This window comes from Anser cygnoides, chromosome 3 (genome assembly GCF_040182565.1).
Source record: "Anser cygnoides isolate HZ-2024a breed goose chromosome 3, Taihu_goose_T2T_genome, whole genome shotgun sequence".
Lineage (NCBI taxonomy): Eukaryota > Metazoa > Chordata > Aves > Anseriformes > Anatidae > Anser > Anser cygnoides.
The window spans coordinates 74459615-74484608 of NC_089875.1; the positions used below are offsets into that span (position 1 = coordinate 74459615).

Genomic DNA, 24994 nt, shown 5'->3' on the forward strand with positions numbered 1-24994 from the left:
GCTCTTGTTAAACTTCATGCGGTTGGTGATTGCCCAGCCCTCTAGTTTGTCAAAATCTCTCTGCAAGGCCTCTCTGCCCTCAAGGGATTCAACAGCTCCTCCTAATTTAGTATCATCTGCAAACTTACTTAGTATGCATTCAAGTCCTGTGTCCAGATCGTTTATAAAAATGTTGAAGAGAACTGGCCCCAAAATGGTATTATCACTGTTCAGGTTTCTCAAAGCATGGATGTTCATTACAGCTCTTTTTTTTCCTCGGCAATGCATGATCATCATGGAGGAGTTCATTGCTAAAAAGCTTTAGCTCTTGAACAAATTAAGACATGAAAGTAGATTTTCGTAACATTGCGGAAGGTGGTGTCCTCAGTGAGCAATATTTGCATACCAGCTTCATTCGTTTTATACCTCAAGCAGTGGAAGATCACAAGTTCTGTTTTCTTGGCTTTATTTAAAAGCTGTTTCTTAAACATAATAGAAGGTTCATATTGAGAGTACATAGTAGGATACAAAGCAGTCAAATCTATAGTGAAATACTGTCTTGACAATCTTATCTCAAGCAGCCTTTTTTTGAGTTGGGACTTATTACTTACTGACACTCATCTTTGGTCGGATGGGATCTTAGGACATCTTTGGTTCTAGAGATGAACTTTCATGCTTTTTTTGACAACATAATTAGTAAATGCTTTTGCAGAACTGAAAGTGACAGTATGTAGTAATCTTTCCACCTGAAGTGCAACTTCAGTAAATAATATGCTCTTATAAAGTGAAAATACATTTTTGTGACGATTCAGTTGCAATTAAAAACTGTTAGCCATGCAGATAATAATCTAAAATTTGGATGTCCTTTCTTAGTCTCCCAAGAACTTAGCTACCCATAGAAGAGAAATCTCTTTCCGGAGCATACACTAAAATTAACCCTTTCCTTAGAGAGTATTTGGCATCTGCTTTGTAGAGTTGATTTTCTGTTTTTAAAGAGAAAAGTCTTATTGTTACCATTGTTGTATGTATGCAAAAGCCACTGTGGTCCTCCTCAGACAGCTGCTGCCATCACAGGATGATTGAGGTTGGAAGGGACCTCTGGAGGTCATCTAGACCAAAACCCCTGCTCAAGCAGAGTTACCTAGAGCATGTTGCCCAGAACCACGTCCAGGTGGGTTTTGGATGTCTCCAGATGGAGACTTCACAGCCCCTTTGGGCAACCTTCTCCAGTGTTTGACTGCCTTCACAGTAAAGTGTTTTCAAATGTCCAGATGGAATTTCATGTGTTTCAATTTGTGCCCATTGCCTCATCCTGTCAGTGGGCGCTGCTGGGAAGAGTTTGGCTCCCTCTTCGTAGTTCCCTTCCAGCAGGTGTTTTTATACAGTGTACTTCTAGGAAAGATTAAAATATGTGTCTTTTAAATAGGGTGATAGATTATGTATCCTCCCCTCTTTTTGCACTGCAATAAAGTTAGTCTAAAACAAATTTTCCCAGGGTCAAATTTTTAGTTAAAGTGTCTTTACATCTGTATTGGCTTCATTGCAATAATGTAGTAATGTATATAATATGATTGCAAGTTTGTAGATGAATTGTATTTTTACATGAAATGTTCCTGTTGGCTAGCAATATGGATTGACTGGAACTGCTGGTTAATAATAGCATTTTGAAATTCAGCACCATTTCATTTTGGGTCTAGAATCTGATTGCTGCTCCTGCTACATCAGAACAGGCTGTTGATTTGCTAGTTTAACAAACATCTGCAGCTTGGTTTAGTTGATTCCATCTGTCAGATGCTAAATGATATTACTTCTGATTCACGTTTATTCAGACACAGTCTATGCAAAATAGTTGATACCACTTGCAGCTAATCATTTCTGTCAACTCAAAGCCGATCAGATTTTTTTTCTTTACTCAGTTTAATCCACAATTCATTTGTGAACATAGCCCAGTTTAATGGTTGTCTGCACCAGCATGACTGGAAAGTGTTTTACAGCCATGCTCTCTTGCATCATTTATTGATGAGGAGGGTTTTATAGCTACAGAGCTCTGTAGTCACAGTGCCTTCTTTGTTCACTGTTTCATATGTAAGATATGCAATGAAATAGTTACCCCATCCAAAAAGGTCAATTTGAAGAAATCACACACTCTCTAACATGCATCACTCATCAATAGGTGGCTGAGCGTTTCAGTGCAAAGACCTGCTGCATTGGATTTGCAAAGATATTAATATACTGTGTAAGAGACCACATGGAGGTAGGGAAGGGATAACAATATTTCTTCTGTTGGATTTGTTATCATTAAGGGAAATGATTGAATTATGCACTAAAAGTCTTTGTAGTAGTGTGAACCTCTTCCAAGGACTCTAAATCCTTTAGAAAGGCTAGCCTTAAGCTAGTACCTGACCCTATGAAAATACTAACCCTGTTCAAATTGATATTCAAAATGATCAGATTGGTGATTTTTTGGTTGGTTGGTTGGTTTGCTGTTTTTGTTGTTGTTGTTGTTGTTATGGCTAGGGAAGTAACTTTTTATCAAGTTGTGGGTTCGGGGAATGTTTACATTGCACCTTGTGTTTGGCTGCCTTCATCATTCATAGAGTGAAGAAAACTACAAATTTGTTTTCCAAGAGCATTTAAAACTTGCTAGAAAGTAAATCACCACGAGGAGTTTTTTTGTGTGCATCAACTAAGAGAGGGACAGATTTAAAAAACAAAAATCAACCCCCCCCTCAAAAAACACAAAAAGATTTAAAAGATAGTTCTAAATATTAAATCCAGTAGGCTACAATAACGTAAAACAAAGAATCTGTTAGCTGGCACACTTAATTATGTGTATGACTAACGACATTTCAGGAGATTACCAGGAAAGAAAACTAAATTCCAGTATTCTTGGCATTCCTTAGTTTTTGCTCTCTTTTATAGATATTATTGAACAATCAAAATCCAATTTCAGCTCTTTACTGAGTTTCATCTGTAGCTTCTTAGAGTTACAACGTGTCTATGTCAAATGCAGGATTTCATTTTAAGAACTTTTAATGGAATTTTTGTGTGTGGAATATTTCTAAAAATTAACAGTTTGGGGAGGAAAAAACAGTCAAATGTAAGGTGAAGGAACTTTTATGTTTATATTTAATGTTTCTTGACTATCTAATTTTCTTATTTACTAGTACAGTGAAATCTTGCTACATTCTCAAGTCTGTGCATCAGCAGCAAGAGGTAGGGTCTGTCACAGCAGATGTCTGAGGAAAGAAATCATTTCAAGATCAGCAGCGCAGAGACAGACTAAGGAAGAAGAGAATTACTTGTGGCTCTTCTTGAAAGGAATTTAGCAAAGCTAAGGAAGTTTGTCAAACAGAAAGCAGGAATAATGAGGAACAAAGACATATCTATTGTTGTGCCCTTCCTATTGCGTTTCCTGTCTCCCCACAAAAGCTTAATCCTTTCCCTGACATTCCCCTTGAAAATATCCACTTGAGTCTCAAGAGACACCATACTACTTCTCCTAAGTAGAGTGGTCTGTGTAATCGATTCCAGTTCAGCTGCTGAATTTAAAAAAGAATAAAAACAAAACACACATTGAATGGAACTCAAATTAATTCCTTTTCTAAACTAGAATGAAAAATATATTTTCAGTGTTATGTTGAAGTGAACTTAAAATATATATATTTATATATATGTATAAAAATAAAAATTTCCAAGACAAGTGCCTGAGTTGCTCAGCTGATGTCAGTAATGCCTTTCGTTCCTCCAGCGTATTCAGAACTGTGAAGGATGATTGTGGCAATGAATGCTTGGCCCTATTCTAGGTCATTTTGAATAGGGAATAATCTGAGAATTGTGAATCCTGAACTACCTTATAGGTGGGTCTTGAGCGGCCTATCTGAAAGGTTTAGTCTGAGTTCAGGAAAGGGAGGGAGGAAATTCAATGCATAGCAGTTTGACTGCCCCAAGTACTTTTCTGAACCACTAGGAAAATTACAACCATTTTGTATTTTTGCAATTAACACTTTGAAATTCTGAGATTGAGAAACTGGAGTCAAAATAAGTTTAAAGAATAAAGAACCTTGAAGGGCTGAAGCTGTCCATTTTTGAAAAATAAATTTCTATGCCAGAAAAGTGCAAGATAAGTTTCACAGAACCTGCAGAGCTCTTCTGGCATTGAAACATAGTACAGATTTCTAGCTTATTTCACATTTGCATCAGTCAACAAGGTTAAAACACGAGCTCTACCTTGCTATGGAATCAGGCATCACATACTTGTGTCCAAAATTCACCTAATGTCATACACTTTGTCTGTCTAGACAGTAGGGTATATATCAACTTTAGCAGTATGTCTCTTTTCCCTGTGTTCATGGTGAATAGGTGGCCTTCCTGTTGACCTTTTAAAAACAAGGGAGATCACATCTCTGCAAAAGGGGTTGAAGTAATACCTGCTTAGAAGAAAAAGACCCTGACAGAACTGTTGCAGAAGATGCGTTTAAAGAGTGTGGAATGATCTGCATAGGCTTCGCCTTACAGCCAGCAAGGCCCAGGCCAACCCCTGGGCTGCCCCTAGGCCTCCTGGCACTTCTGGTGCCAGGGGAAGATACTGATGCAGAGTGGAAAACAAAAAATAGAGTGGAAATCTGTTTTCTATCAATACAAAGCTACTCCTGGTCATCCCTAGTACCTAAAAGGCACCAAGATTAAAAACGTGTAGAGGAGTGAAAAATAGTGGGGTGAGAGATTCTGAGTAGGCTGCCTCTGGTCTCTTGAGGTCCTGCTGTTTTGAAGCACTAGTTTGGCAGTTCCTTCTTCTCTTTCCCAGTCTTTGAACTTGTTCAAAATGGAGCTCAACCTTCAAATGAGATCAGAGGGAAAGCAGTTTGGAACATGTAATTTTCATCTATCTTTACTGATCTTCAAACTTGCTTCTCAGAAATGTCAGTGAGTGGAGCAGAGCACTGGTCAGACAAAGGCATGATGAGAAGAGAGATGTCCTGGACATGTCTGTTTTCTTCTCTTCCGTTGTCATGCTGCTTGGCTTTGGGAAAAATCAATTCCCTGTTGCTTGTTTTCCCTTACATAAAACAGGAGGAAATAAATTTTACAGTGGATGTTGATTGCTTTCAAATTTTGTTGTGTTGCAGAAGAGCTAGTCAGTGTACCGTTGACTGCGTGGTTACTGCTGAAACTGTAATAATCTTTCTTCCTCTGTGTTAGTTTGGGACACAGGAAAAATACCTGGTTTCCTCATTTTTCGTAGCTGTCCTCATCAGCCAGGACCTCAGGCCACCGATGTCATGTCGCAGATGCTAGATCAGATAATAGATCAGATTAAGGGGTGATGAAGTACCAGAGCCTCATGCAAGCATCCCACTGTGCTCTTGAAACTGGAATTTCATTCCTGGTAATGATCTATATGGCCTTGCATTTACCTTAGAAAAATAATTTTGGAGAGAGAGAGAGAGAGAGAAAGATTTGGAAAGAAGGGAGGTAATGCTAATATTAAATTCACACTAACATTTAGTGCTCAATACGTCACTGAAGGCCTAATGGTGTTTAATATATGCATTCTTCAAAGTAGTGGATGTGTAATTCTCTGAAGATGTTTTATAAACTATGAGAGGAAAAGGTACAATTGTTCACAAATGTTTTCACTGAGATTGTTTTAAAGTCAGTTAAGATTGCCTTTGAGAGTAGGGTTGCACTAAAAAGAGAGAGGAGAGATGGAAAAAAGAAACCCCAGAACAGGGTCCTGCTCAGTCTAGAGTTTCAGGAGAAAGAGGAAAAGGTCTAGTTATCCAGAGCCAGATGCATTGTTAAAAGTTCATACTATCACTTTGACATTTAGAGTAGGACTCAGTGTCTTTGTAAATTCCTCTTCGTATTACCAGTGTAGGTCTCTGAGCTCAGACTGTTTCACAAACCATAACATTTTTTAGTGAGTGATTGATCTGTATTATGTGTCCTAGCCATCAGAAGAATCTTGGGATGTTGCTTGTATAAACTGTAATACAATCTGATCCTGGGCATTTAGTTACAGACTTTCATAGACCTATTGGCGATACTCAATCCTCCTGGATTTGGGAATAGGGCTTATCTGATACCTTTAAAAAAAAAAAAAAAGAAAGAAAGGAAAAAAAAAAAAACAACTCTAATTTTCTCTGTTACCCACTTAAATAACTCAACACATCTGGTAACACTGTAGGATCATTGTCCTTTCAGTTCCTCTGCAGCTCATATTGCTACAATATTTCTTAGGTATCTAGTTTCCTAAAGGGCAATGTGATTTTTTTTTAGGCTGTTTTTATAGGTCTTGCAAATTAACCCATATGCATTGCAAGAAAAAACATGACTTTTAATCAGCAGCATTTCTAAAGTTAGCGCTTGCTCTGTGTGTATGAATATGTATATGAACTAGTGTTTAAAAAAAAAAAAAACAAAAACCAACACAGTCTTTCTGCTAGTACTCAAAACTAGCATACAAATGTGTTTTTATTATCAAATAAAGTCTGCCTAAATGTTAAAACATCTTTCTGTTAGGGGTGTTATCATTTGACTTCTTGTCTTCAGTTACAAGAATGATAAAAATTGAAACTAAATCTTTTAATTCAATAAGAACTAGGCTGAATTTAGGAAACAAAAAAGGGAATCAGATATAGAATCATATGCATGGGAAATCAAGCATTCAAGAAATTAAAACTTTGCGAGCAACTACAGGGGTAGCCTTAAGGTGTGCTTATTTGAAATGCCTGCATTTAATTTTACAACAAATCTGTGTATTTTGTTCCAATTAAGACAGTTCATGTGCACAACTCTAAATTGTACAGTAGTTCCAGGGAGACCAGGGAATGCTTGTTTTACATTCTGGATCAAGTTCAGATTTTTAGGCTTCACTTGAATAAAATAAAAAGTCTGAACCGTGAAGATAATACAGATTGATAAATCTGATTTAAACATTCCCGTGTTGCAGACTTCCAGTGTATGTGGTACAGCTGAGCCTCGGGCCATGTACTAAATACATCCACAGAGCATTCCCAGGACACCCGAATACCAAATGATCACATTTGAAAGGTTACCTTTCTATGGATTCTGACTTTTCTGTATTAGCCATGAAGATTAGAATTTTAACAGCTCCCAATGAGAGGTATTGTGAAGTATTTACTTGGCAGGGGAGAAAAACAAAACAAAAGAAAGCCCAGATGAGGTACTGTCTCTTATTCATGAACTGGGATTTATTAGTTCTATGAATGTCCTTGTGAGAATACACTCCATAGTTCACACTTAATATAAATTAAAATTTTGTTTTTAACCTTAAAAGTTTGATAGAAGAATTACTGTAGTAGAGGTTTTAGTAGGGGGACAGGATCACGCTTGTGCAGAATATATCCTCATAAATCCTACAGTCCTTCATATCTAGCTTTCTGCAAGGCAAGTTGTGAACTATTTATCTCTCTGGAAATCTGGCAGTAGCTTTCTTTAATAATCACCAAATTTACTAATAAAGATGTAAGTTGTCTTTTCATTTTCTTTTACAGGTTGTGGAACTCATATCAAGTGCTATTGGTGACTTAGTTCAAGGTATATACTATGAAAACTCAAAATCATCTGAGGTAAGAATTTCAGTAGTTTTACATACCCAGCAAGTTTGGTGATATTAATGTGTGACTGTAGTAAATGTGTGATTTTCTCATCCCTTTTAAGAGGAAGAGAATTAACTGCAGTCCTAGTGAGTTCTAACAGTAATGCCATTATGACACCTGTGAACTCTGGACTTCTAGAAATGCTCAAAGAGGGGCTATTTTGTGTCCATGAGTGCTTAATAAAATAGCGTTAGGTGTCATTACCAGAAGCTGTAAATATGTCTTACTGTGGGTTTTCTAAACACTTGCAGAGACTTCTAGTCAGGGTTCTGTTAGAGGAATGTATTATAATGTCAGCATCATTAATATATGAACGTCTCTCATTTCCAAACTATAATTGCCCAAAGATTTGTACAAAATGCTTCATCCCATATTTACATGAGGTCCCTTCTTCATTAGTCTTCACCTTTTGATAGCTTAAACATCAGTTTTGCTCTGAGGACATAGGAACGTACTGCACTCTTCTCCACTGAAAATCATGTGCATGTAATACAGAGTCAGGGTGGGCAAAGACAGTGGCTGTCAGTGTTTCACAACGAAGAATTATGTATTTCTTCAAGGGCAATTAATGGATGTACTGTGTTATTGGTTTAATTTTTGGTGTGGCAAAAGCTGTAATAGATATTGATCAAATTGGATCCAGGTATTTTTGTTTTTAGTAGAATATTTAAGGAAATCTTTAGAGTTACTTCTTGAAGTAATATTGCTTGGGCAGGATGTTGAAGCAAAACTGAGTTTCATTTTTTATGACTGTATCTTAATGTGTCCAAAAAATTGATAATTTAAAGTTCTCATAACCTCTGCAGAGCTTAAAATAGCAAGTTTTCACAGCATAGCAATGATCAGCAGTGTGTGTATGTGAATATGTATCTTAAAATCCACTGAGGTGGATTTTATTTCTAGTGATGCTTCCTCATGTGCCTAGTTTGCCTCAGAGGCCTGTATCTTAACGTTCAGTATGTGAGATGGCTTGAAGATTGCAGAAGTTATGAATACACTTGTATTCGCTGTGTATGTAGCTTGCAGCTCTGTTTTACAATTGCTGTGTTGCAGTATGAATCATAGAATCATAGCATATCCCGTGTTGGAAGGGACCCACAGGGATCATCGAGTCCAACTCCTGGCTCCACACAGGTCTACCCAAAAATTCAGACCATATGACTAAGTGCACAGTCCAAACGCTTCTTGAATTCTGGAAGGCTTGGTGCTGGGACTGCATCCCTGGGGAGCCTGTTCCAGTGTGCGACCACCCTCTCAGTGAAGAACCTCTTCCTGATGTCCAGCCTGAACCTTCCCTGCTGCAGCGTGATGCCATTCCCTCAGGTCCTATCACTGGTCACTAAAGAGAATAGATCAGCGCCTACCCCTCCACTCTCCCTCGTGAGGAAGCTGTAGACCGTGATGAGGTCTCCCCTCAGCCTCCTCTTTTCCAGGCTGAACAGGCCAAGTGATATCAGCCGCTCCTCATACGTCTTCCCCTCTAGGCCCTTCACCATCTTAGTAGCCAAGGAAAGGTTGGACCTGGTGCGCAGGGACATGGTTTAGTGGATGACATTGGTAGTAGGGTGATGGTTGGACCAGATGATCTTGGAGGTCTTTTCCAACCTTAATGTTTCTATGATTCTATGTTACACTGATGAGAGGCTAGAGCCTGAGCTGGAAAACGTCATGTGGAACAAGGTAGATAAGGCTGAAATTTGCCGTGTCCTGCAGTTTTGCCACCTAACCTAACCCATAAAAGTAGCCTAAAAGAAAGCTGGAGAGGGACTCTTATCAGGGAGTGTAGCGATGGAACAAGGAATAATGGCTTTGAACAAATGGAGGGGAGATTTAGATTAGACGTGATGTGAGGAAGAAATTCTTCCTTCACTCAGAGCAGAAAGTGCACGTGGGAATTAGGGCTGAAGATGCACCTTGCTTCTGTTCTTTTACATAAAGAATAGAATGAAATTACCTAAAAACCAGTGTTAAAAATAAACCCAGGGCACAGGATGGGAGGTGGAGGGCAGTCCCTGTGGCCAAGGGGCAGCCTTTCTCTCTGGCAAGTCAAAAGGCCTGGGGGAGCCAGCCCCCAAAAAGGGGCCCTCATTCCCCCCAGCCCTCCTCCTCCTTCCACGTGAGGGCATCTTCCAGGCCGCTCCCAACACAGCCACCTTTGGCCACGCAAGGGCCACTCCGTCACAGAGGCTTGCTGAGGTCACAGTGGCCACCACTGCCCCGAGCCCTATAAAGCAGGACCCCCGCAGCTGGCCCACCACTCGCTGAGCTTCTAGGTGCTCTGACTGCCAGCTTGTGCGGCAGGAAGAAGACCCAAAGCAGCAAGGCGAGCGGCAGCCATTTTCGGTGTGAGGACAGCGATGCAGTCCAAGGAAGCACCGAGAATGAAGGCAGCTAACGAGAAGTGTCATGGGCAGAGAGATTGCGCCTGCGGCACAACAGACACCAGTGCCCGAGGTACCTCTGGCGCACAGTCCATGGACACTTACAGGCGGTACCACTGGTACCGCAGCAACGCGGGGAATAGGCTGTCCCCTCAGCCATCCAGCGACAGGGGGCCTGGGCCTAACCATTGGCGTAGTGGTGGTGTGGGGCGAAGGCGGGAGTGTCAGCTGGACAGCCGCGTGGAGCAGAGGCCTGCCCGTAGTCCAGAACACAGCGTGGCTGTAAACAAAGACAGCAGCATCGGACCCACAAATGACAATCAACTGGACAGTGGCGTGGGACCTAGGGGTGGAAGTGGACGAGCCCCTGGTTCGGCACCCTGGCCTGAAAACATTCTGGACAGAAGGCGTCCCGTTTGGGCAGTCCCGGGCAAGGACTGGCTTGTCCTCCTGCCAAACACTGTGGAGCCCATGGAGTCGGATCCACCAGCAGATGTGGAGGAACTGATGGAAGTGGATCCACCTCGGCCAGATCAGACCTGGGACTACCGCGGCGCGTCTTTGCTCTCTGCCATCAGAGCCCACCAACAGCGTCGCAGGAGTGCCCGGCCAGCCCCCTACTCATCGTCGCACAGGCTCCATCCCAAGCATTAGCTTGGAGCCCCCAAACACCACGGACATCCCGCGGGCTTACCTGCAAGATGTCCCGGCAATAAAGAACTCTGTTGCCAATTCTCAGGGGTTGTGTGAGTGCTTCTTTCCCATCCCCCAGCACTTGTGCCAGAGGTGGCATCCCTTCTGCACAGAGCCTCGAGGAAGAGCACAAGAGAGGACCCAGCTCCCTTCGGGCTGCTGCGCTGGGGTGACAGGAGGAGTCCGCGAGGGCCACCATGCACCTCTAACATTTGTACAAATAGTAGACTGAGGGGTGAAAATAGGAGTGTGTAAGCAATTATAGGTGTCTAATTTCTTATCCTAGGAGTGAGTTTCTCTAGCTGAATAATTGGTAACGACAGACGTGGAGAAGGCCAAGGTACTCAACAACATCTTTGCCTCCGTCTGCACTGGTAGACGGGCTTCCCAAGTCTTTCATTTCCCTGAACCCGTAGATGGAGGCTGGGGGATCAAAGTCCCACCCACTGTAAGTGAAGAGCAGGTTCGAGACCACCTGATGAATCTAAACAGGCACAGGTCTGTGGGACCTGATGACATGAATCCAGGGTCCAGAGGGAACTGGCTGATGTAGCTGCCAAGCCTCTCTCCATCATAGTTGAAAAGTCCTGGCAGTTGGACGATGTCAGTGGTGAGTGGAAAAAGGGAAACGTTTTGTCCCTACTCTTCAACAATTAAAACAAAGAATTGAACAAAGAGCACTACTCTTCAGCAACTAAAACCCTCAGCCTCGTCTTTTCCAGGCTGAACAGGCCAAGTGATCTCAGCCGCTCCTCATACATCTTCCATGCATATGTCTTGCACGTATGCAGCAAGGTAAATTAAGAACTCAGTCGAAGCTCTCATCTCATGGGTTACAACCACAGTAGATACCTGTATTGATGGCTGTACACCAGCCAAAACCACAGTGGGCAAGAAGAGCATCGGGCTGTGGATATGCCACCAGCTTAATCACGTCTGGGCCATGAAGAGTGTTACTTAAAACAAAGGCATATTACTTCAACCAACCTTGCTTCAGCATATCCATCTTTTGGTTGAAATCAGTTAGGTAGGGAGTAGTCATGTTGGTCAGCTGAGCTCTTCCCTCTGACGAGGTGAAGACTTGTAGCAGGAGAGCAGTGATGGCACTTTCGGGAGATAGATGGGGCCATGGGCTGGCCAGGCCACCGGGCTGCAGGCAGGGGATGCTGTGCTCGGAGCTCTTGAGCACTTTGCAGTGCTCCTGCACCTCCTGTTTTTAATCCAAGAATAAGCAGAACTTCAGCCTTTGGTGGTGCTGACAAGGACTGTGCTTGTGGCTAAATGGTAAAATATCTGGCATCTTTGAAATTTTTGCAAGGAACGTTTTAAACTGTATTTCCCATATTCACACAGGCTTCTAAATACAACTAAACTCTAGATACATCAGATTTAAAAAATAGCAACTGCTTGTCTGTGGGTAGAAGCAAAACTCTACTAGTTCATCTCAGCAATGAGACTATTTTATTTTAACAATGGGTCCTGTATAAACGAGAAATGGTGTAGACTCTTTGGGCTCTTGCCATTGCTGAAGGTTTTAGTCTTCTTTTTCTTCATTTGGCAAAGTTCTGAGCTGACGGTCCTGACAGGGAATAATTATATCATCTTAGAGTAGCTAGAAAATAATTATTTTCTATTGCATTACTGAACCACTCCATGTGTAGATTGTAGGGGAAGTGTGAGATATGCTAAGCACAGCTGCATGATATTTACCCTACCCTGGCCCGCTTACAAATACAAAAGGCTTATTTTGTTTCAGTGACTTTTTCCATCTAACACAAGATGAAAAGTACAGTACACCCTTCCTAAGAGGAGCCCAGTTAATTCAAAACACAATTAGTGTGATGGCATAGTAGGTACTGAAAATTACATTGACAGTGTCTGAAGTTTAGTCTTTATAATAGATTATATGTGGCCTGATGAGACCCAGAACAAACAACTGTGGTGTCTATTTCATTTTATTTTGATCCTGTCCTTTGAGAAATGTAGTTCCCTGTTGTATATTAGACGTATCCCTGCTGCTTTCCTCACACTGTTCTGCTGAGGCAGTGTCCCTTTCATGTGCTGAATATCTCTTTAGCAAAGATTGCAAAATGGACTAAGTCAGCTATTAGCCTTATTTGTATCTTCTGTGCCTCTTCCTTCCATCACTAACTGCAATTTGACCAAAACCAAAATCTGAACTATGTTTCCTGGAGGTAAGACAAATGCTTTAATTTACTCTGCAACTAAGTCTCAAATGTCAAGCTTGCTTTCCTTTTAGCAGTAGGGCATAGGGATGTTATGATGGCATTTTCTTTGCTGGGAATTCTTAAATTTAGAAAAGCAGAAGGATATCTTCTCACCTTTTTTTTTTTCCTTTTTTTTTAGGCAGGAAAGTTGTGCTTCATATGTTAAATATGCCTTTAATACAGTTGTTATCAAGGTTCTGAGTAGCATAAAATAGTATAATTTCTTAATTTAGTATAATTTCTTGATTTCTTGTTTAGCACTGGGTTGTTTGAGCTTTGCTGGATGTCTATCTAGATGGTTTTATCTTTTACATTAGACAAGAATAACTCAGCAAAATTCACCTTTCTTTTCTTTTATTCTTTCTTCTATTCTTTCATTATTTTCTTTTATTTCTTTTATTTCACATTTCTTTTATGAGACCCTAAGTCCATGTTTACCCGATAGCTTATTTTCAGTTTGTTTCATTTAGATGACTCTGTAAGAAAATTGAAAGGATCCTTTGACCTGACAGGACTGACCTTATTTACTCCTGAAGATGTGTAACGGGTATAATCATTTGACAGCTCTCATTACCACTTTTCTCTCCATAAAACTACTTGCAGTCCTACAGCCATCTCGTTGTAGTATGTTCTGTTCAGTCATTCTTCATTGTGTCTGCATAATGAGTCATTAAATCTGTGTAAAGTGGGGGAAAATAAAGATGAAATATTTAGCTTTTCATCTGTATTTGCCGTGAGAATCCAAGCTATAAAGTGTAGGCTTCGGTTGCGAAGAGAGCTTGAAGGTTAGGGCCACCACTCATGTTCAAAGTAGCAAATAGCTGTTGTGGTTTAAGACACTGCATTAGTGGATTAAGCTAATATTCTGGCATATAACCTGGAGCAGGAAGGGGCGATGTGATGAACCTTTGCAGCTTTGTGAGCCAAGTCCTACCTCAGAACCCAAAATTCTGTGAGTAAAGGACGATTCTGGTTCCCATCTGCCTCTCCTACATCTAGGTCTGATTTGGAAATAAAAATGTATGCCTTTAGTGAGTGCAAAGCTGTCTTATCAGGCCCTCAGTTGTGATCACAATATCTATTTTTAATAGAAAAAAACATTGCCACTGTGTCTCTGTTTCCTACTTTTAGAAGACTGAAGGCTTCCAAAATATTTGCTGTCTCACCTTCTGTCTTAATATCCCAGATCAGTTAACAAATACTAACGAATAATACTTTGAAGTCTCTATCCTTTCACATAAAGGGGAAGAGCAATATGTGGAAGCTCAAAGCAGCAGAATCGAGAGCAGAACTTGTGTGTTGGCTCTTGTGTGTCACCTGGCAGACCATTCTTGCAGTCTCGAAGCATTACGGATTTTCATGGGAATCGGCAGTGTTCCTTTTTTTCTCACCTCCAGAGTATTCTAGCTGATGCTAGATGTGCGTTACCAAAACTCATTTTTAGTGTCAGAATGAGACTGTTATATAATACTACTTCGGATATGTTCTTCTGATGGCTAGAGGAGCTGCTACGTATTTTGGAAATTTTCAGTGTAATTGTTTGAAAATTGGGTAGAATTCGTATGTAAAACAAGTAAGGAAAAGAAATATATTAGTGGCAAGTACTCATTGTACCAAATAGAGAATTAACAGGTATTTGTTTTAGAGTAATAGAATTTTAAAAATGAAAAGAAATTTACTTTCCTGCAGAGCCATTCTTCCATGTTTGGTCACCAGTCCTGCTTTGAGGAATAATGTTTTGGGATCCTGCGTATGTTCATCAGCTGCACTGCTATGAGTCTGTCTTAGCAAATCCATTACTTACTATAAATTTTACCATAGAAGGTAAATCAATTTAATTTTGAGTAATGTAAATGACCTTTTAGCAGGGAAGCAGTCAGAGCTCTTCTTTAAAAAACATCTCTGTTACAAGACAAAAGGGAATGATAAAATACAGAATCTGAGTAAAGAGCATCTGTGAAGAGTAGGTAAACGTGTCGGGGGAGAGGGTGGGTAGAAATCATAGCTAGAAACAAGGCCAATGCTATTTGTTTACTGCTTTGTTCGTTAAATACTAAGCTTTTCCAGAGTGATTTTAAACTAACAGATGTGGATATTTTAATTTATTATGATTTTTCAATTTATTTTTTTTACTTCCTTCACAGTAAAAGTATTAGGTAGTCAGTGACATGCTTTATTGACCAATTTGCAGAATCCCTTCTTCCTCCAAAACCACTGAAGACATGTATTAACAGACCAATAAAACACGTCCTGTGATGTTCAGCAAGCAGGAATACATCTGTTTAAAGCTTACAAGAAACACGTGCAAGATGTTTTGCAGAGTCTTGCTATAGAGAGACTCATAACTGTATTGGGCTTATTTATGTAAAATGGAAATTCTTGAACTATCTAATTTAAAACCTTTAAATGCTAAAACGATTTCACAGTATTTCTCTGTATTTATGTGGATTCTTTGCCCACGGAAAATTGAACTAAAGTTTGATATATAAGTGGTTCAGACATTTCGATCATTTTGTGCAACAGCAGATGGCTTAGAAAGAGCTGCCATGGTATTAAAATAAAGCTTCCCTTCATACAAACTATATCTGAAGTGAAAAGTCCTTTGACTTCTACTCCTTCCTGTTTTTGCAAATGATTTTGTGTGCTTCTAAGATAGAGTTTTCATTCATGTTTTCCTGAATTGTGTTTTCAGCTGAACTGTGTATAAGCATCTTCTCTGGTGTGACAAATCAAACTGAGTTATTGTAAGTGCCACTTTTACACTAGGGATGCATTTTACTGTAACTACTAAAAGCTGCCCTTCCTGATGGTTATGATCACATATTTTGTCCCGTGATTTCATTTTCTGAGAGGTCTTTCTGTTTCCTGTTGCTTGGGATGATTGTTTCAGACCGGATTTAAATTATAGTAATAGCTTAACAGAAAAACCTCAACTAGCCAATTTCTTTCTCACAAAGCAGTAACTGACCTTGACGTTAATAAAAGTGGGAGCACCCTCAGCTGTTCCTAATTTCCCACTTGCAGTTACTGCTTTGAAAAATTCATTTTTAAAACACTGATTCTTGAAGTTTTCAAATTGTGAGTGATTTGTCAAAACGTGTATGCAAGAAAAGCAAAGACCTACTATTAGACCCTTGAGGACCATTTCAGTTGAGCATAACTCACACAGAAGTAGTGCTTGACCAAGGTGGGTTCAAATATTTTCACCGTACTCCCATGCCAGCATTCCCCAAACTGTATCTGGACCTGGAATTGGCTGCTTTCTTTGGGAGATGCTGAGGGATTTGTCTCTTCACCCAGCTTCTGCTACCCAAGCAGCAGGAGAGTTGGTTGGGATCTAGACCCATTTCTTGGGGGCAGAGCTTTTTGATGAGGTCAGCCTGTAGGCATTAGTTAATCAAATGTCTGAGCACTGTCAACTACAGCCAGAATTGATTTTGGTGAGTTTAAAAGTTTAAAAGGCTTTTACTTGGAGTGGAAGACTCACTAGGAATCTTTTGGGCTAGCTGATATCTACTGTCATCTTTATCATTGGAAATATCCCCTGCTGACTAAAAAATAAATAAAAAAATATAAAACAGTGAAAAAATTCTATAAAAATAACAAGCATCACCAGTACTTCAGTTTTCTCAGACTTTGGAATCTAGAACTAGTTTATTTTTTCCCTTAAAGTTTTAAAGTAATGTTTAGCTATTTCTTTACCTAACCTGTAAGAATGCAGTGTCCTTTTTGGACAGTGGTATAACATGAGAGTTATCTTTGGGAAAACATGGCATTTAGTTTGTCGGAAATTTTTGCTGAAGAAAGGTTGTGTCTGCTCTTGACCTCTTAACAAGCAGAAGCTTTAGAGGTATGTGGTCATAAGACTTTCTGTGATTAAAATCAGCTATATTTTGGTGTGCAAGCTCATATGCTAAAGCAGATCCATATGGACACGATTCATTTTTAGTCCTTGCTTCTTTCTGTACCCACGGATTCACAATAGCCATGTTTTTAAGACTAATACTGTATCTTATAATGTCTCAATTTTTTGTAATTTTTTGAAGCTAGATGTCTGTTTTAGATGCTTGAAGCTTACATGATGCTCATGGAGTGGACAGTAGCTTGTTATGCCATCACTTTCAATCATGTGATGAAATTTCAACTTGTTTAAAAAGGATATATTTTTGTAATATATCATGGAATTAATTTTGTTGTGTACATCTAGTTTGAATGACTGTTTAAGCTGCTTCAGTTCCTGCAGTTGATATTTGATAATGTCTGCGTTTCAGTTACTGTTCAAAGGTTCAGGAAGGCTAAAATTTTCAAGTTGAAGGTGTTCGGAAAGCCTTTCAACTTAATAAATTATGTCAGGATACCTTTCTAGAGCATTTTTGTCTTGGCTGGATTTAAAACAAGTAATTATAAAAATCACTGCCAATTTCTAGTATCATCCAGAAAATTTTAGTAAATTCTGTTTTTCTCTAAGAGCAGATTGGTTGTTAAGGAAAAGATTATGTTGCGTCTTCCAAGAGCTCCTGATTTTAAATTTAAAATAAATTGATCTATATCTAAGTGGAAAAAAAAGCAGCTCAATACATAGGAAACTACTTGAATTAAATGCTCATTTTGACATTTTGCCAGTCATGGGAATTTGTACATGCTCTGGGCTGAGTTAAGATATTAAAACAAAAATACTACAGTAAAATGAAACACGAGGAAAGTTCGGGCTTGACTTTGTAAGTTATCACATGCATAATAGCAAACATGTGGTTTCTCTGTTCTTCCCCTTCCTTGTATAAGTTAATAGTGTGTCTGAAAGCAACGGCATTTTGATACAGCACTGTGTTACTTGGCATTGCAGAATCCTCCTACTTTTTTCCATTAGTCTCAGATTATCCTCTCCCTTGTAACGCAGCACTTCTGGGTGATACCCATAAGGGAGGAAAATTAGACCTGTGCGGATGGATTCTATTTCATTTGTTACCAATTTCACGACAGATAATACCTTGTGAGAAAATTATAGGGTCACACAAAATTACTACTTACTCATTTCTGACTAATTTAATTGACATCACGTTGAAGGAAAAGACTTGTTATATTGGAAGATTTTAAATTACTCTTTAAGAAAATGTTTTGGCTTCGTGTATGCTATAGATTTGACTGAACTGAGAAGTTACAATTTTTTTAAGATATATATGCTTGAAATTTTTTCTGTAGTTTCTCATTACCGATTTTAGTTTTTTTCTAAGCAAAACAGTCTGGTCTGGTCTTTTTTTCTCTCTTTTTTTCCCCCTCCTTTCTTTAGAGAATACCTGCAGGTGTGACAGTAGCGTGGGTATGTGGGAAAGATTTCAAGTCGTGTCTAGCTTTAAAGACACTTTAGTAAAATAGTAAAATGTTGATACAATTGGATTTGGGTTTGGGGGAAGAAACCTGGGTTCATGTTAACTAACACACATTTCCATTTTGTGGAAAGCAATTCACATTAATTTTTTGGATGCAGAGGATTTTCAGAAATGTTAAGCGTCTTTGACATGCCAGTCAAGGTGATAAAGTTCACTAGAGGCATCACTGAGATCTCGATCAGTCCTTTGGGAAAATGAATACCTGACATTTCTAAAGCAGGGCTGTATTTATTTATTTTTAAATACTTTCAGTCTTTCTTCATCCTTAATATGGGAGGGAAGAGATACGAATCCTCTATCACTGCCATTCATCTTTCCAATGAAGTTCTATAAGCATTTTTTATTCCTTTTGTGATTCATCTTATTTTTTTTTTAACTGCAAGGAAGAAATTACAGTGACCTCTCAAATGGCATCCCCTGTTCGTTTGGGGTTGCTGGTTCTTGATTACTGGCAAGGGGCTGAAATGCAGATCTACTTTGCTTTTTTCTTTTCTTTTTTTCTTTTCCTTCTTTTTTTCCGCCCATTACCTCCAGAGCAACCTAATTGACTGTTAATGTTCAAGGTATCGATACAGTCATTAAGAAAAGGATTTATGTGGAGTATATTGATAGTTCCACATATTTTGTGGGTTGTTCTTTTTGAGCAGAAAACTAAGAATTTGTTTGCTGGCATGTTTATTCTTTCATTTTTTTTTTCTCTCCCCATCCCCAAAAGAGTGCCCTTCTCTTTGGCACCTTGGCACCCAGAGTTTTGTTATTCCCCATGTGTGGTGTTACCCTGTGCCACGCTGTTGACTTCCACAAGCTGACACAGTTGCAGTTTTGGTGTTTTCATTTTCACCTTCCTTTCATTTGCAGGAGAACTGTCTTACAGATGACATCGGAATATCTACGTGGAAGGAGCAGGTTTTCCTGTCACATAGTGCCTTGCTGGCAAAGAGCTGCCAGGCTGCAATGGAACTAGCAAAGCACAGCGCTGAGATTCAGGACATGGCATTTCAGTATGGAAAGCACATGTCTATGAGTCATAAGGTACACCTTTTTCTTTCATTCTGGGATCTTAAAAACGGAAAGACTTGTAAGATGTGTTGCTCCTGAGCTCTGTTCTGTAATAGCATTATGCCGGAGACCTTTGCCAGTAGGTCAGTGGTGTTGAGAGTTGTGGCTGCTGCCTGGTATGAATATGTTTGCAGAAACTGCTGGTATGAACAGTGCTTATGAACTGGCACAGTCACACTTCTAGCAATGTGGCTTGTTTCATTCAAGGCCCTGTTAAAGTCCCTCTAGTTCATCTGTCTTGTAGCAGCTTAAAACTTCCTCTTCTCTGCTCCTGTGATCTTCCTCAAACCACTATCCCGCTAACAGGAGCTGCATAAGGACGCAGATGTTGGGTTTCAGCTGCCACCATGCAGGGTTTTGTACCTGTAAGTCTGCCTGCCTGCAGCAGCACACGAGGCTGAGGCAGGAGCTGCAGTGGCTGAAGGATACTTGTGTTCCCTTCTGACTAAACTGCTGTGGAGGCAACTTCAAGGAGGGGGTAGGTGATGGACAAGGAGGGAGGTAACTAGATGAGGACAGTAGCAGCCTAAACCTAAAGAAGAGCAGGCCGAGGGGAGGCCTCATGGCGGCCTGCAGCTCCCTCACGAGGGGAGCGGAGGGGCAGGCGCTGAGCTCTGCTCTCTGGGGACAGCGACAGGACCCGAGGGAACGGCATGGAGCTGGGACAGGGGAGGGTCAGGCTGGGTGTTAGGGAAAGGTTCTGCACCCAGAGGGTGGTCGGGCACTGGGACAGGCTCCCCAGGGCAGTGGTCACAGCACTGAGCCTCAGGCATAGTCTGATTTTTGTGTGGTCCTGCGTGGAGGCAGGAGTTGGACTTAGTGATCCAGTGAGCAGAAGGCTCTGTGTGAGGAGACCTCATTGCAGCCTTCCAGTACTTGAAGGGAGTGTATGAACAGGAGGGGAAACGCCTGTTTACATGTGTTGATACGATAGGACAAGGGGGGGGAATGGTTTTAAACCTAAGACAGGGGAGATTTGGGTTAGATATTAGGAGGAAGTTTTTCTCTCAGAGGGTGGTGAGGCACTGGCACAGGCTGCCCAGAGAGGTTGTGGCTGCCCCATCCCTGGAGGCATTCAAGGCCAGGCTGGATGCGGCTCTGGGCAGCCTGCTCTAGTGGTTGGCAACCCTTCCCAGAGCAGGGGGGTTGAAACTAGATGATCTTTAAGGTCCTTTTCAACCCAGGCCATTCTATGATTCTGCGATCCTTGTGGGTCCCTTCCTGCTGGGGATATTCTCTGATTCTAAACCTCCGCAGCAGTAGGTTTTCCCAGAGAGGGCCTCTGACCTCCCTCATGCAGAGGTGAGACAGTGACTGGAAAACGGCTGTGCATGCTTAATTTTCCTTCTAGCACTCTCTTGAAGGTCACAGGCCTTGCACAGAGGTGTATCTGTGTTGGCATTTCAGCTCAGTCAGGAGTGCCCCACTTAGTGCACTTTTGTTTGAGTATCTCAGTGTCTTCTCTGTAAGCTGGGTTTTCTTCACTGGAGACTGGACTGAAAGGTGTTTTCCAGCAGTTGGAAGTCTTTCAGTCTACAGCTAGAGCTAGTCTAAAGCAAAACACAGTGTAGAAACTCAGGTCCTCAGTACTCTTGTTTTGCCCTACAGATCCACTCCTTCGGTATTGCACTACTTGCAAATACAGATGTAGTCTGAGATGGGCAAGCAGACCTCCCATCCACTTCTGCTCAGTTGATTTAGACAGTTTCTAGTTCCTCCAGGAAAATGAAGTGGTTTTCTAAAGTACAACTTTGCTGCCACAAAAGTACCACTGTATGCTATTACGAGGTACAACTCTGAATAAACTGCTTCTAGTGCAGACTGTAGCCATAATATTTTGTGCATGCTTTAATACTAATACTTTCACTATTGACTAATATAATTGTATATAAGGGATCACATGATTTTCATAGAAAGCTGCTAGCTGTGTAACATTTCCTTTGTCAGAAAGCAGTTCATACTGCATCAACTTCCTCAGGTACTGAAAAGTAGAATGTGTTACCTTCACAGATGAAAAAATGATCTTCTTTCCACCAAAGACTAGATCATTCTTTCCTTTATGTTTTTTCCACTTCCTTCCACCTAACAGTTCCCTACCTGGCTGTCCCACCACTTGCCCAGCTCTGCAAGCTGTCCTTCACATATTTCTTTGGAGGTACTCTACATACTTATCTTCACCACAGCTTTCTGCCACTGCAGTGCTTCTCCTTCTTCCTCTCCCTCCCCCAAACTTGAAGTGCAACTAAAAGACAAGTGTCAAAGCAGAAAATGGCAAGTAGGTATAGAATCAGGATATGGACTTCGAATTGGTGGAGGGATGTAAAAGTGTAGGCTGTTTCTGGAAACACAAGAAAGATGTTCTTCTCTTTCAGCTACATTCGGACCTTCAGCCATTTGTTAAAGAAAGTTCTAGTGACATCATGGCCTTCAGTTTGAACTGTGCTCCTGCAGTCCTTCATCAGGAATTCCTTGGAAGGGATGCATGGATTAAACAAATCAGAGAGGTAAATTAAAACGTTCTTTAGAATTTCGTAGTTCTGCCATTTGTATCTCATTTCATTGCCTATGCTCTCAGTCTGTAGAGAAACCCAGAAACTGACAACAGACAAGACAATACAAAGGTTATTTCTGCTCTCTAACACTTCTCTTTCATGCTTTTGGGAGGGTAAAATCAAAGGAGCTGATAAATGAGCTCCGTTAAACTTCTGTGTGTCAGTGTAACAAGCGCATTCATTTGCATGGAGCATATGTCTGTTGCTCTCTACTTCTGCAAAGTCCCATGTCTTAGCTTAAAGCTACTTTCACTGTCAGTGTAATGCAAAGAACTTTGTATTACGGTGGCCATAAGGTAGGTACACATTTCCTTCTGCCACCTTTGCTCTGGGAACAGTAATTTTCGATAGGGGGAGAAGACCTGGGGGGTTCAGCTTCATGACCACTACAAATTATTTGTGAGATCTAGCTGGCTGATGTCCTTAGTCTCATTTCTTTTATTTCAGCTGTCATTTTCTCTAATACTTAAAAGAGGAAGGGCATAAGTGTGTATCTGTTTTACATAACTGTGTAGCACTGTGGGTTCAGGTCTATGAATAGCTTCCTGGGTATAGAAATAAAACTCGATAACTGAACAAGAGAGCAGGGAGAGAAAGGGGGGAAAACACACAAAAAAAGGCCAAAATTAAGCATGCTGTTGTGTTTCTGCATCAATCAGACATGTTTTGCCTGCCTAAACAGCTGTGATGTGTACTGTGGAAATTCCTGCTGTTGTTACACAGATTCTTCAGTAGAAAGTTTGCTGTCTTTGATAATAAGCTAGTTCTGTGCAAACGTATTTTTTTCAAGATGTGCTTGCTGATGGCTCCTTTCCTTCCTGGTTTGAAAGCAGAACTCTGCATCGCAGGGTGTGAAGTTTGAGCTTCTGCTAGTTCTGCGTTTATGATGGCCAGGTTGCAGCCTGCCTTCACATACCGCAAGCAAGAGGCGCAGTCTCTTCAGCAGTGAAATTTTGGGACTTACGTGCAGCATCTACAGCCTTGCAGGGGTGCAGTGTGTGTGTGTGTATGAATCATGAACCAAAATGAACTTTTTGTCATTTTGAAATTAGGGGAATTAAGGCCTGATAGTTTATAGCGTATGAAGAGAAATTTTGGAATTCTACCGTCTCAACACAAGGCTCATGTGTGAGTTGAATGTAAATGGATTTGGATGATTGCAGTTGGAGAATAATGGTATTACCACAGCACACTTCATAAAAGCTTTGAAACCATTTCCCATCTGCAGAATCTAGAGGAGGTTGCAGGATTCCAGGAGTGCCGTCTGTCTGCTTGCTAATTCTCATACCAAAAATGGGCATTGTAGAAACAATGAAGCAGTTCTTGCTGAAGGAAAAAAAAATAAAAGAAATGACATGCTCTACACAGAAGTATCTGCTAACTGCTACTTTAGCTAAATACAAAGTGGAACGTCTAGTCCAGGAGCCTTTCTTGGCTTCTAATGGTTTAGAAGGGAAAATTACTTTTCATTAACTACCAGCTCTTTGAGATATCATCCGCAGTCACATTCACTCTGTGACATTCAAGACAGGCCAAGCACTCAAACCAGAGGCTTTGTCATGTTGGCAGATAACACCGTGCTCATAAGCCACCCTCTTCTGCAGTGTCATTGGTGTGGTATAAATAGGCAAAGCGTGCACAATATACTCTGTCCCTGTCAGACAGATATTTTTCTAGTAGCTGAGTTGTGACTAGGCATATGGAAATCACATTATGAACCTGTAGTTACTGTTAAGTAATTTGGCTTTCTCCTTTGAATTGTTTGTCTGTATGAACATTCATATGACGGGTTCAAGGTAGCACCTTCTCATGGCAGCTTCCTCCTCCAGCAGGAAGGTCTTAGAGTTCAGGAAAGAGGACAGAGAGCTGTATTGTACCTGGTAGCCTCTGCAGTGCATACTGCTCAGAAAGCTTGTCTCCAGGACTCAGTGCCTTCATAAATGTCTTCATCAAGGATGCCTGCGCTGCTGTGGAGCGCCCAGGACTTGTGTGGTTGTTTCACCACAGTTCCCTTACCAGAGGTCCAGACACAGGCGCTGCTGCCATGGTAGCTTTTGAATGGAGGCAGCTGTATGCATCTTTCTGCTGCTGAGCTGGAGACCTTTTAAAAGCCCGCTTGTCACTTGATTTGGAAAGAGCAGAACGTGCCAGATACCCAGGTGTGGAAGGCTACATCAACGCTGAATATTTGTGTTTTGAGAAGATTAGCTTCTGATTTGGATGGAATTCAGAGACTAACTTAAAAGGGACCTGGGATGTGTACAGAGGAAAGCCTTGTCATAGGAGGGGGAAAAAAAAAAAAAGCGTGGGTGTGCATATATGTGTGCACATGCACAAAGACATCTTCATGAATGAATGATCATCTATAAAGACCAGAATCTCTCCTGTTCTCACTGAGTTCACCACCAAAATCCTCCCCCTTTTTGCATTTAAAACTAAAAAGCTTAATGAGCTGTTTGGTCAGGTGTCTATTTTAAAAGGAATACGGGTTGGAGTAGAGTCCTGAAATGAATATTAAAAAAAAAAAAAAAATCCAATCCTAAATGGTTCCTAGGAAATACTGCTGTAGACAAAGAAATGCTCATCTTCAGATAAACTAATAAAATAGTTGCTGAATGCAGTCCCACTGAGCTTTTGGATAGCCTTGTAATCTTAAAATTTAGTGGATAACCCAGGACTACACGAAGGAGGATATCCTAGAGGTCAGAAAACAGAAGAGTTGGCCACTTACAGCCACATACGGATCTCTCTCACTAGTCAAGTACAAAAATCTCCACCTTCTACAGGTATCCAACATCTAAGCAATGAGGTATAAAAGATGAAAGTTTTAGTGAAGAAATTAAGTAAAATCCCTCAGATATAGAACCTGTCTTAGCCCACAGCATTTGAAATTGAAAAAGGGAATAAGTCAGAAGCTAGAACCATCTCCTCTAGGCCTGGGTGATCCTTGAACCTTTCCACATATCTTTCTGAGCCTTCTCAGAAGAAGTAGGACTGGAAGAAAAGCATTTATTAAATGCATCGTCAAGCATTCCTGAAGTACAGGTTTTAAGAACGTGTGTTAGAGGGGCCATTCCATCTGAGAAAGAA

At 40.7% G+C, this 24994-nt stretch overlaps 1 protein-coding gene across 9 annotated transcripts in view; it reads left to right on the forward strand.

Annotated features, from left to right (window-relative positions):
* Window positions 1-24994, forward strand: part of BEND3 (BEN domain containing 3) — a 150184-nt gene that overhangs the window by 79257 nt on the left and 45933 nt on the right. For 7 of the 9 annotated variants that reach the window (XM_066994452.1, XM_066994455.1, XM_066994454.1 and 4 more), the window contains exons 4-6: window positions 7500-7574; window positions 19152-19325; window positions 21725-21856. In XM_066994452.1, the coding sequence (XP_066850553.1) occupies window positions 7500-7574; window positions 19152-19325; window positions 21725-21856 (381 nt within the window). Of the gene's footprint in view, window positions 1-7499; window positions 7575-19151; window positions 19326-21724; window positions 21857-24994 lie in introns of those variants that run through there. The other 2 variants (XM_066994447.1, XM_066994449.1) reach the window with 2 other exon arrangements.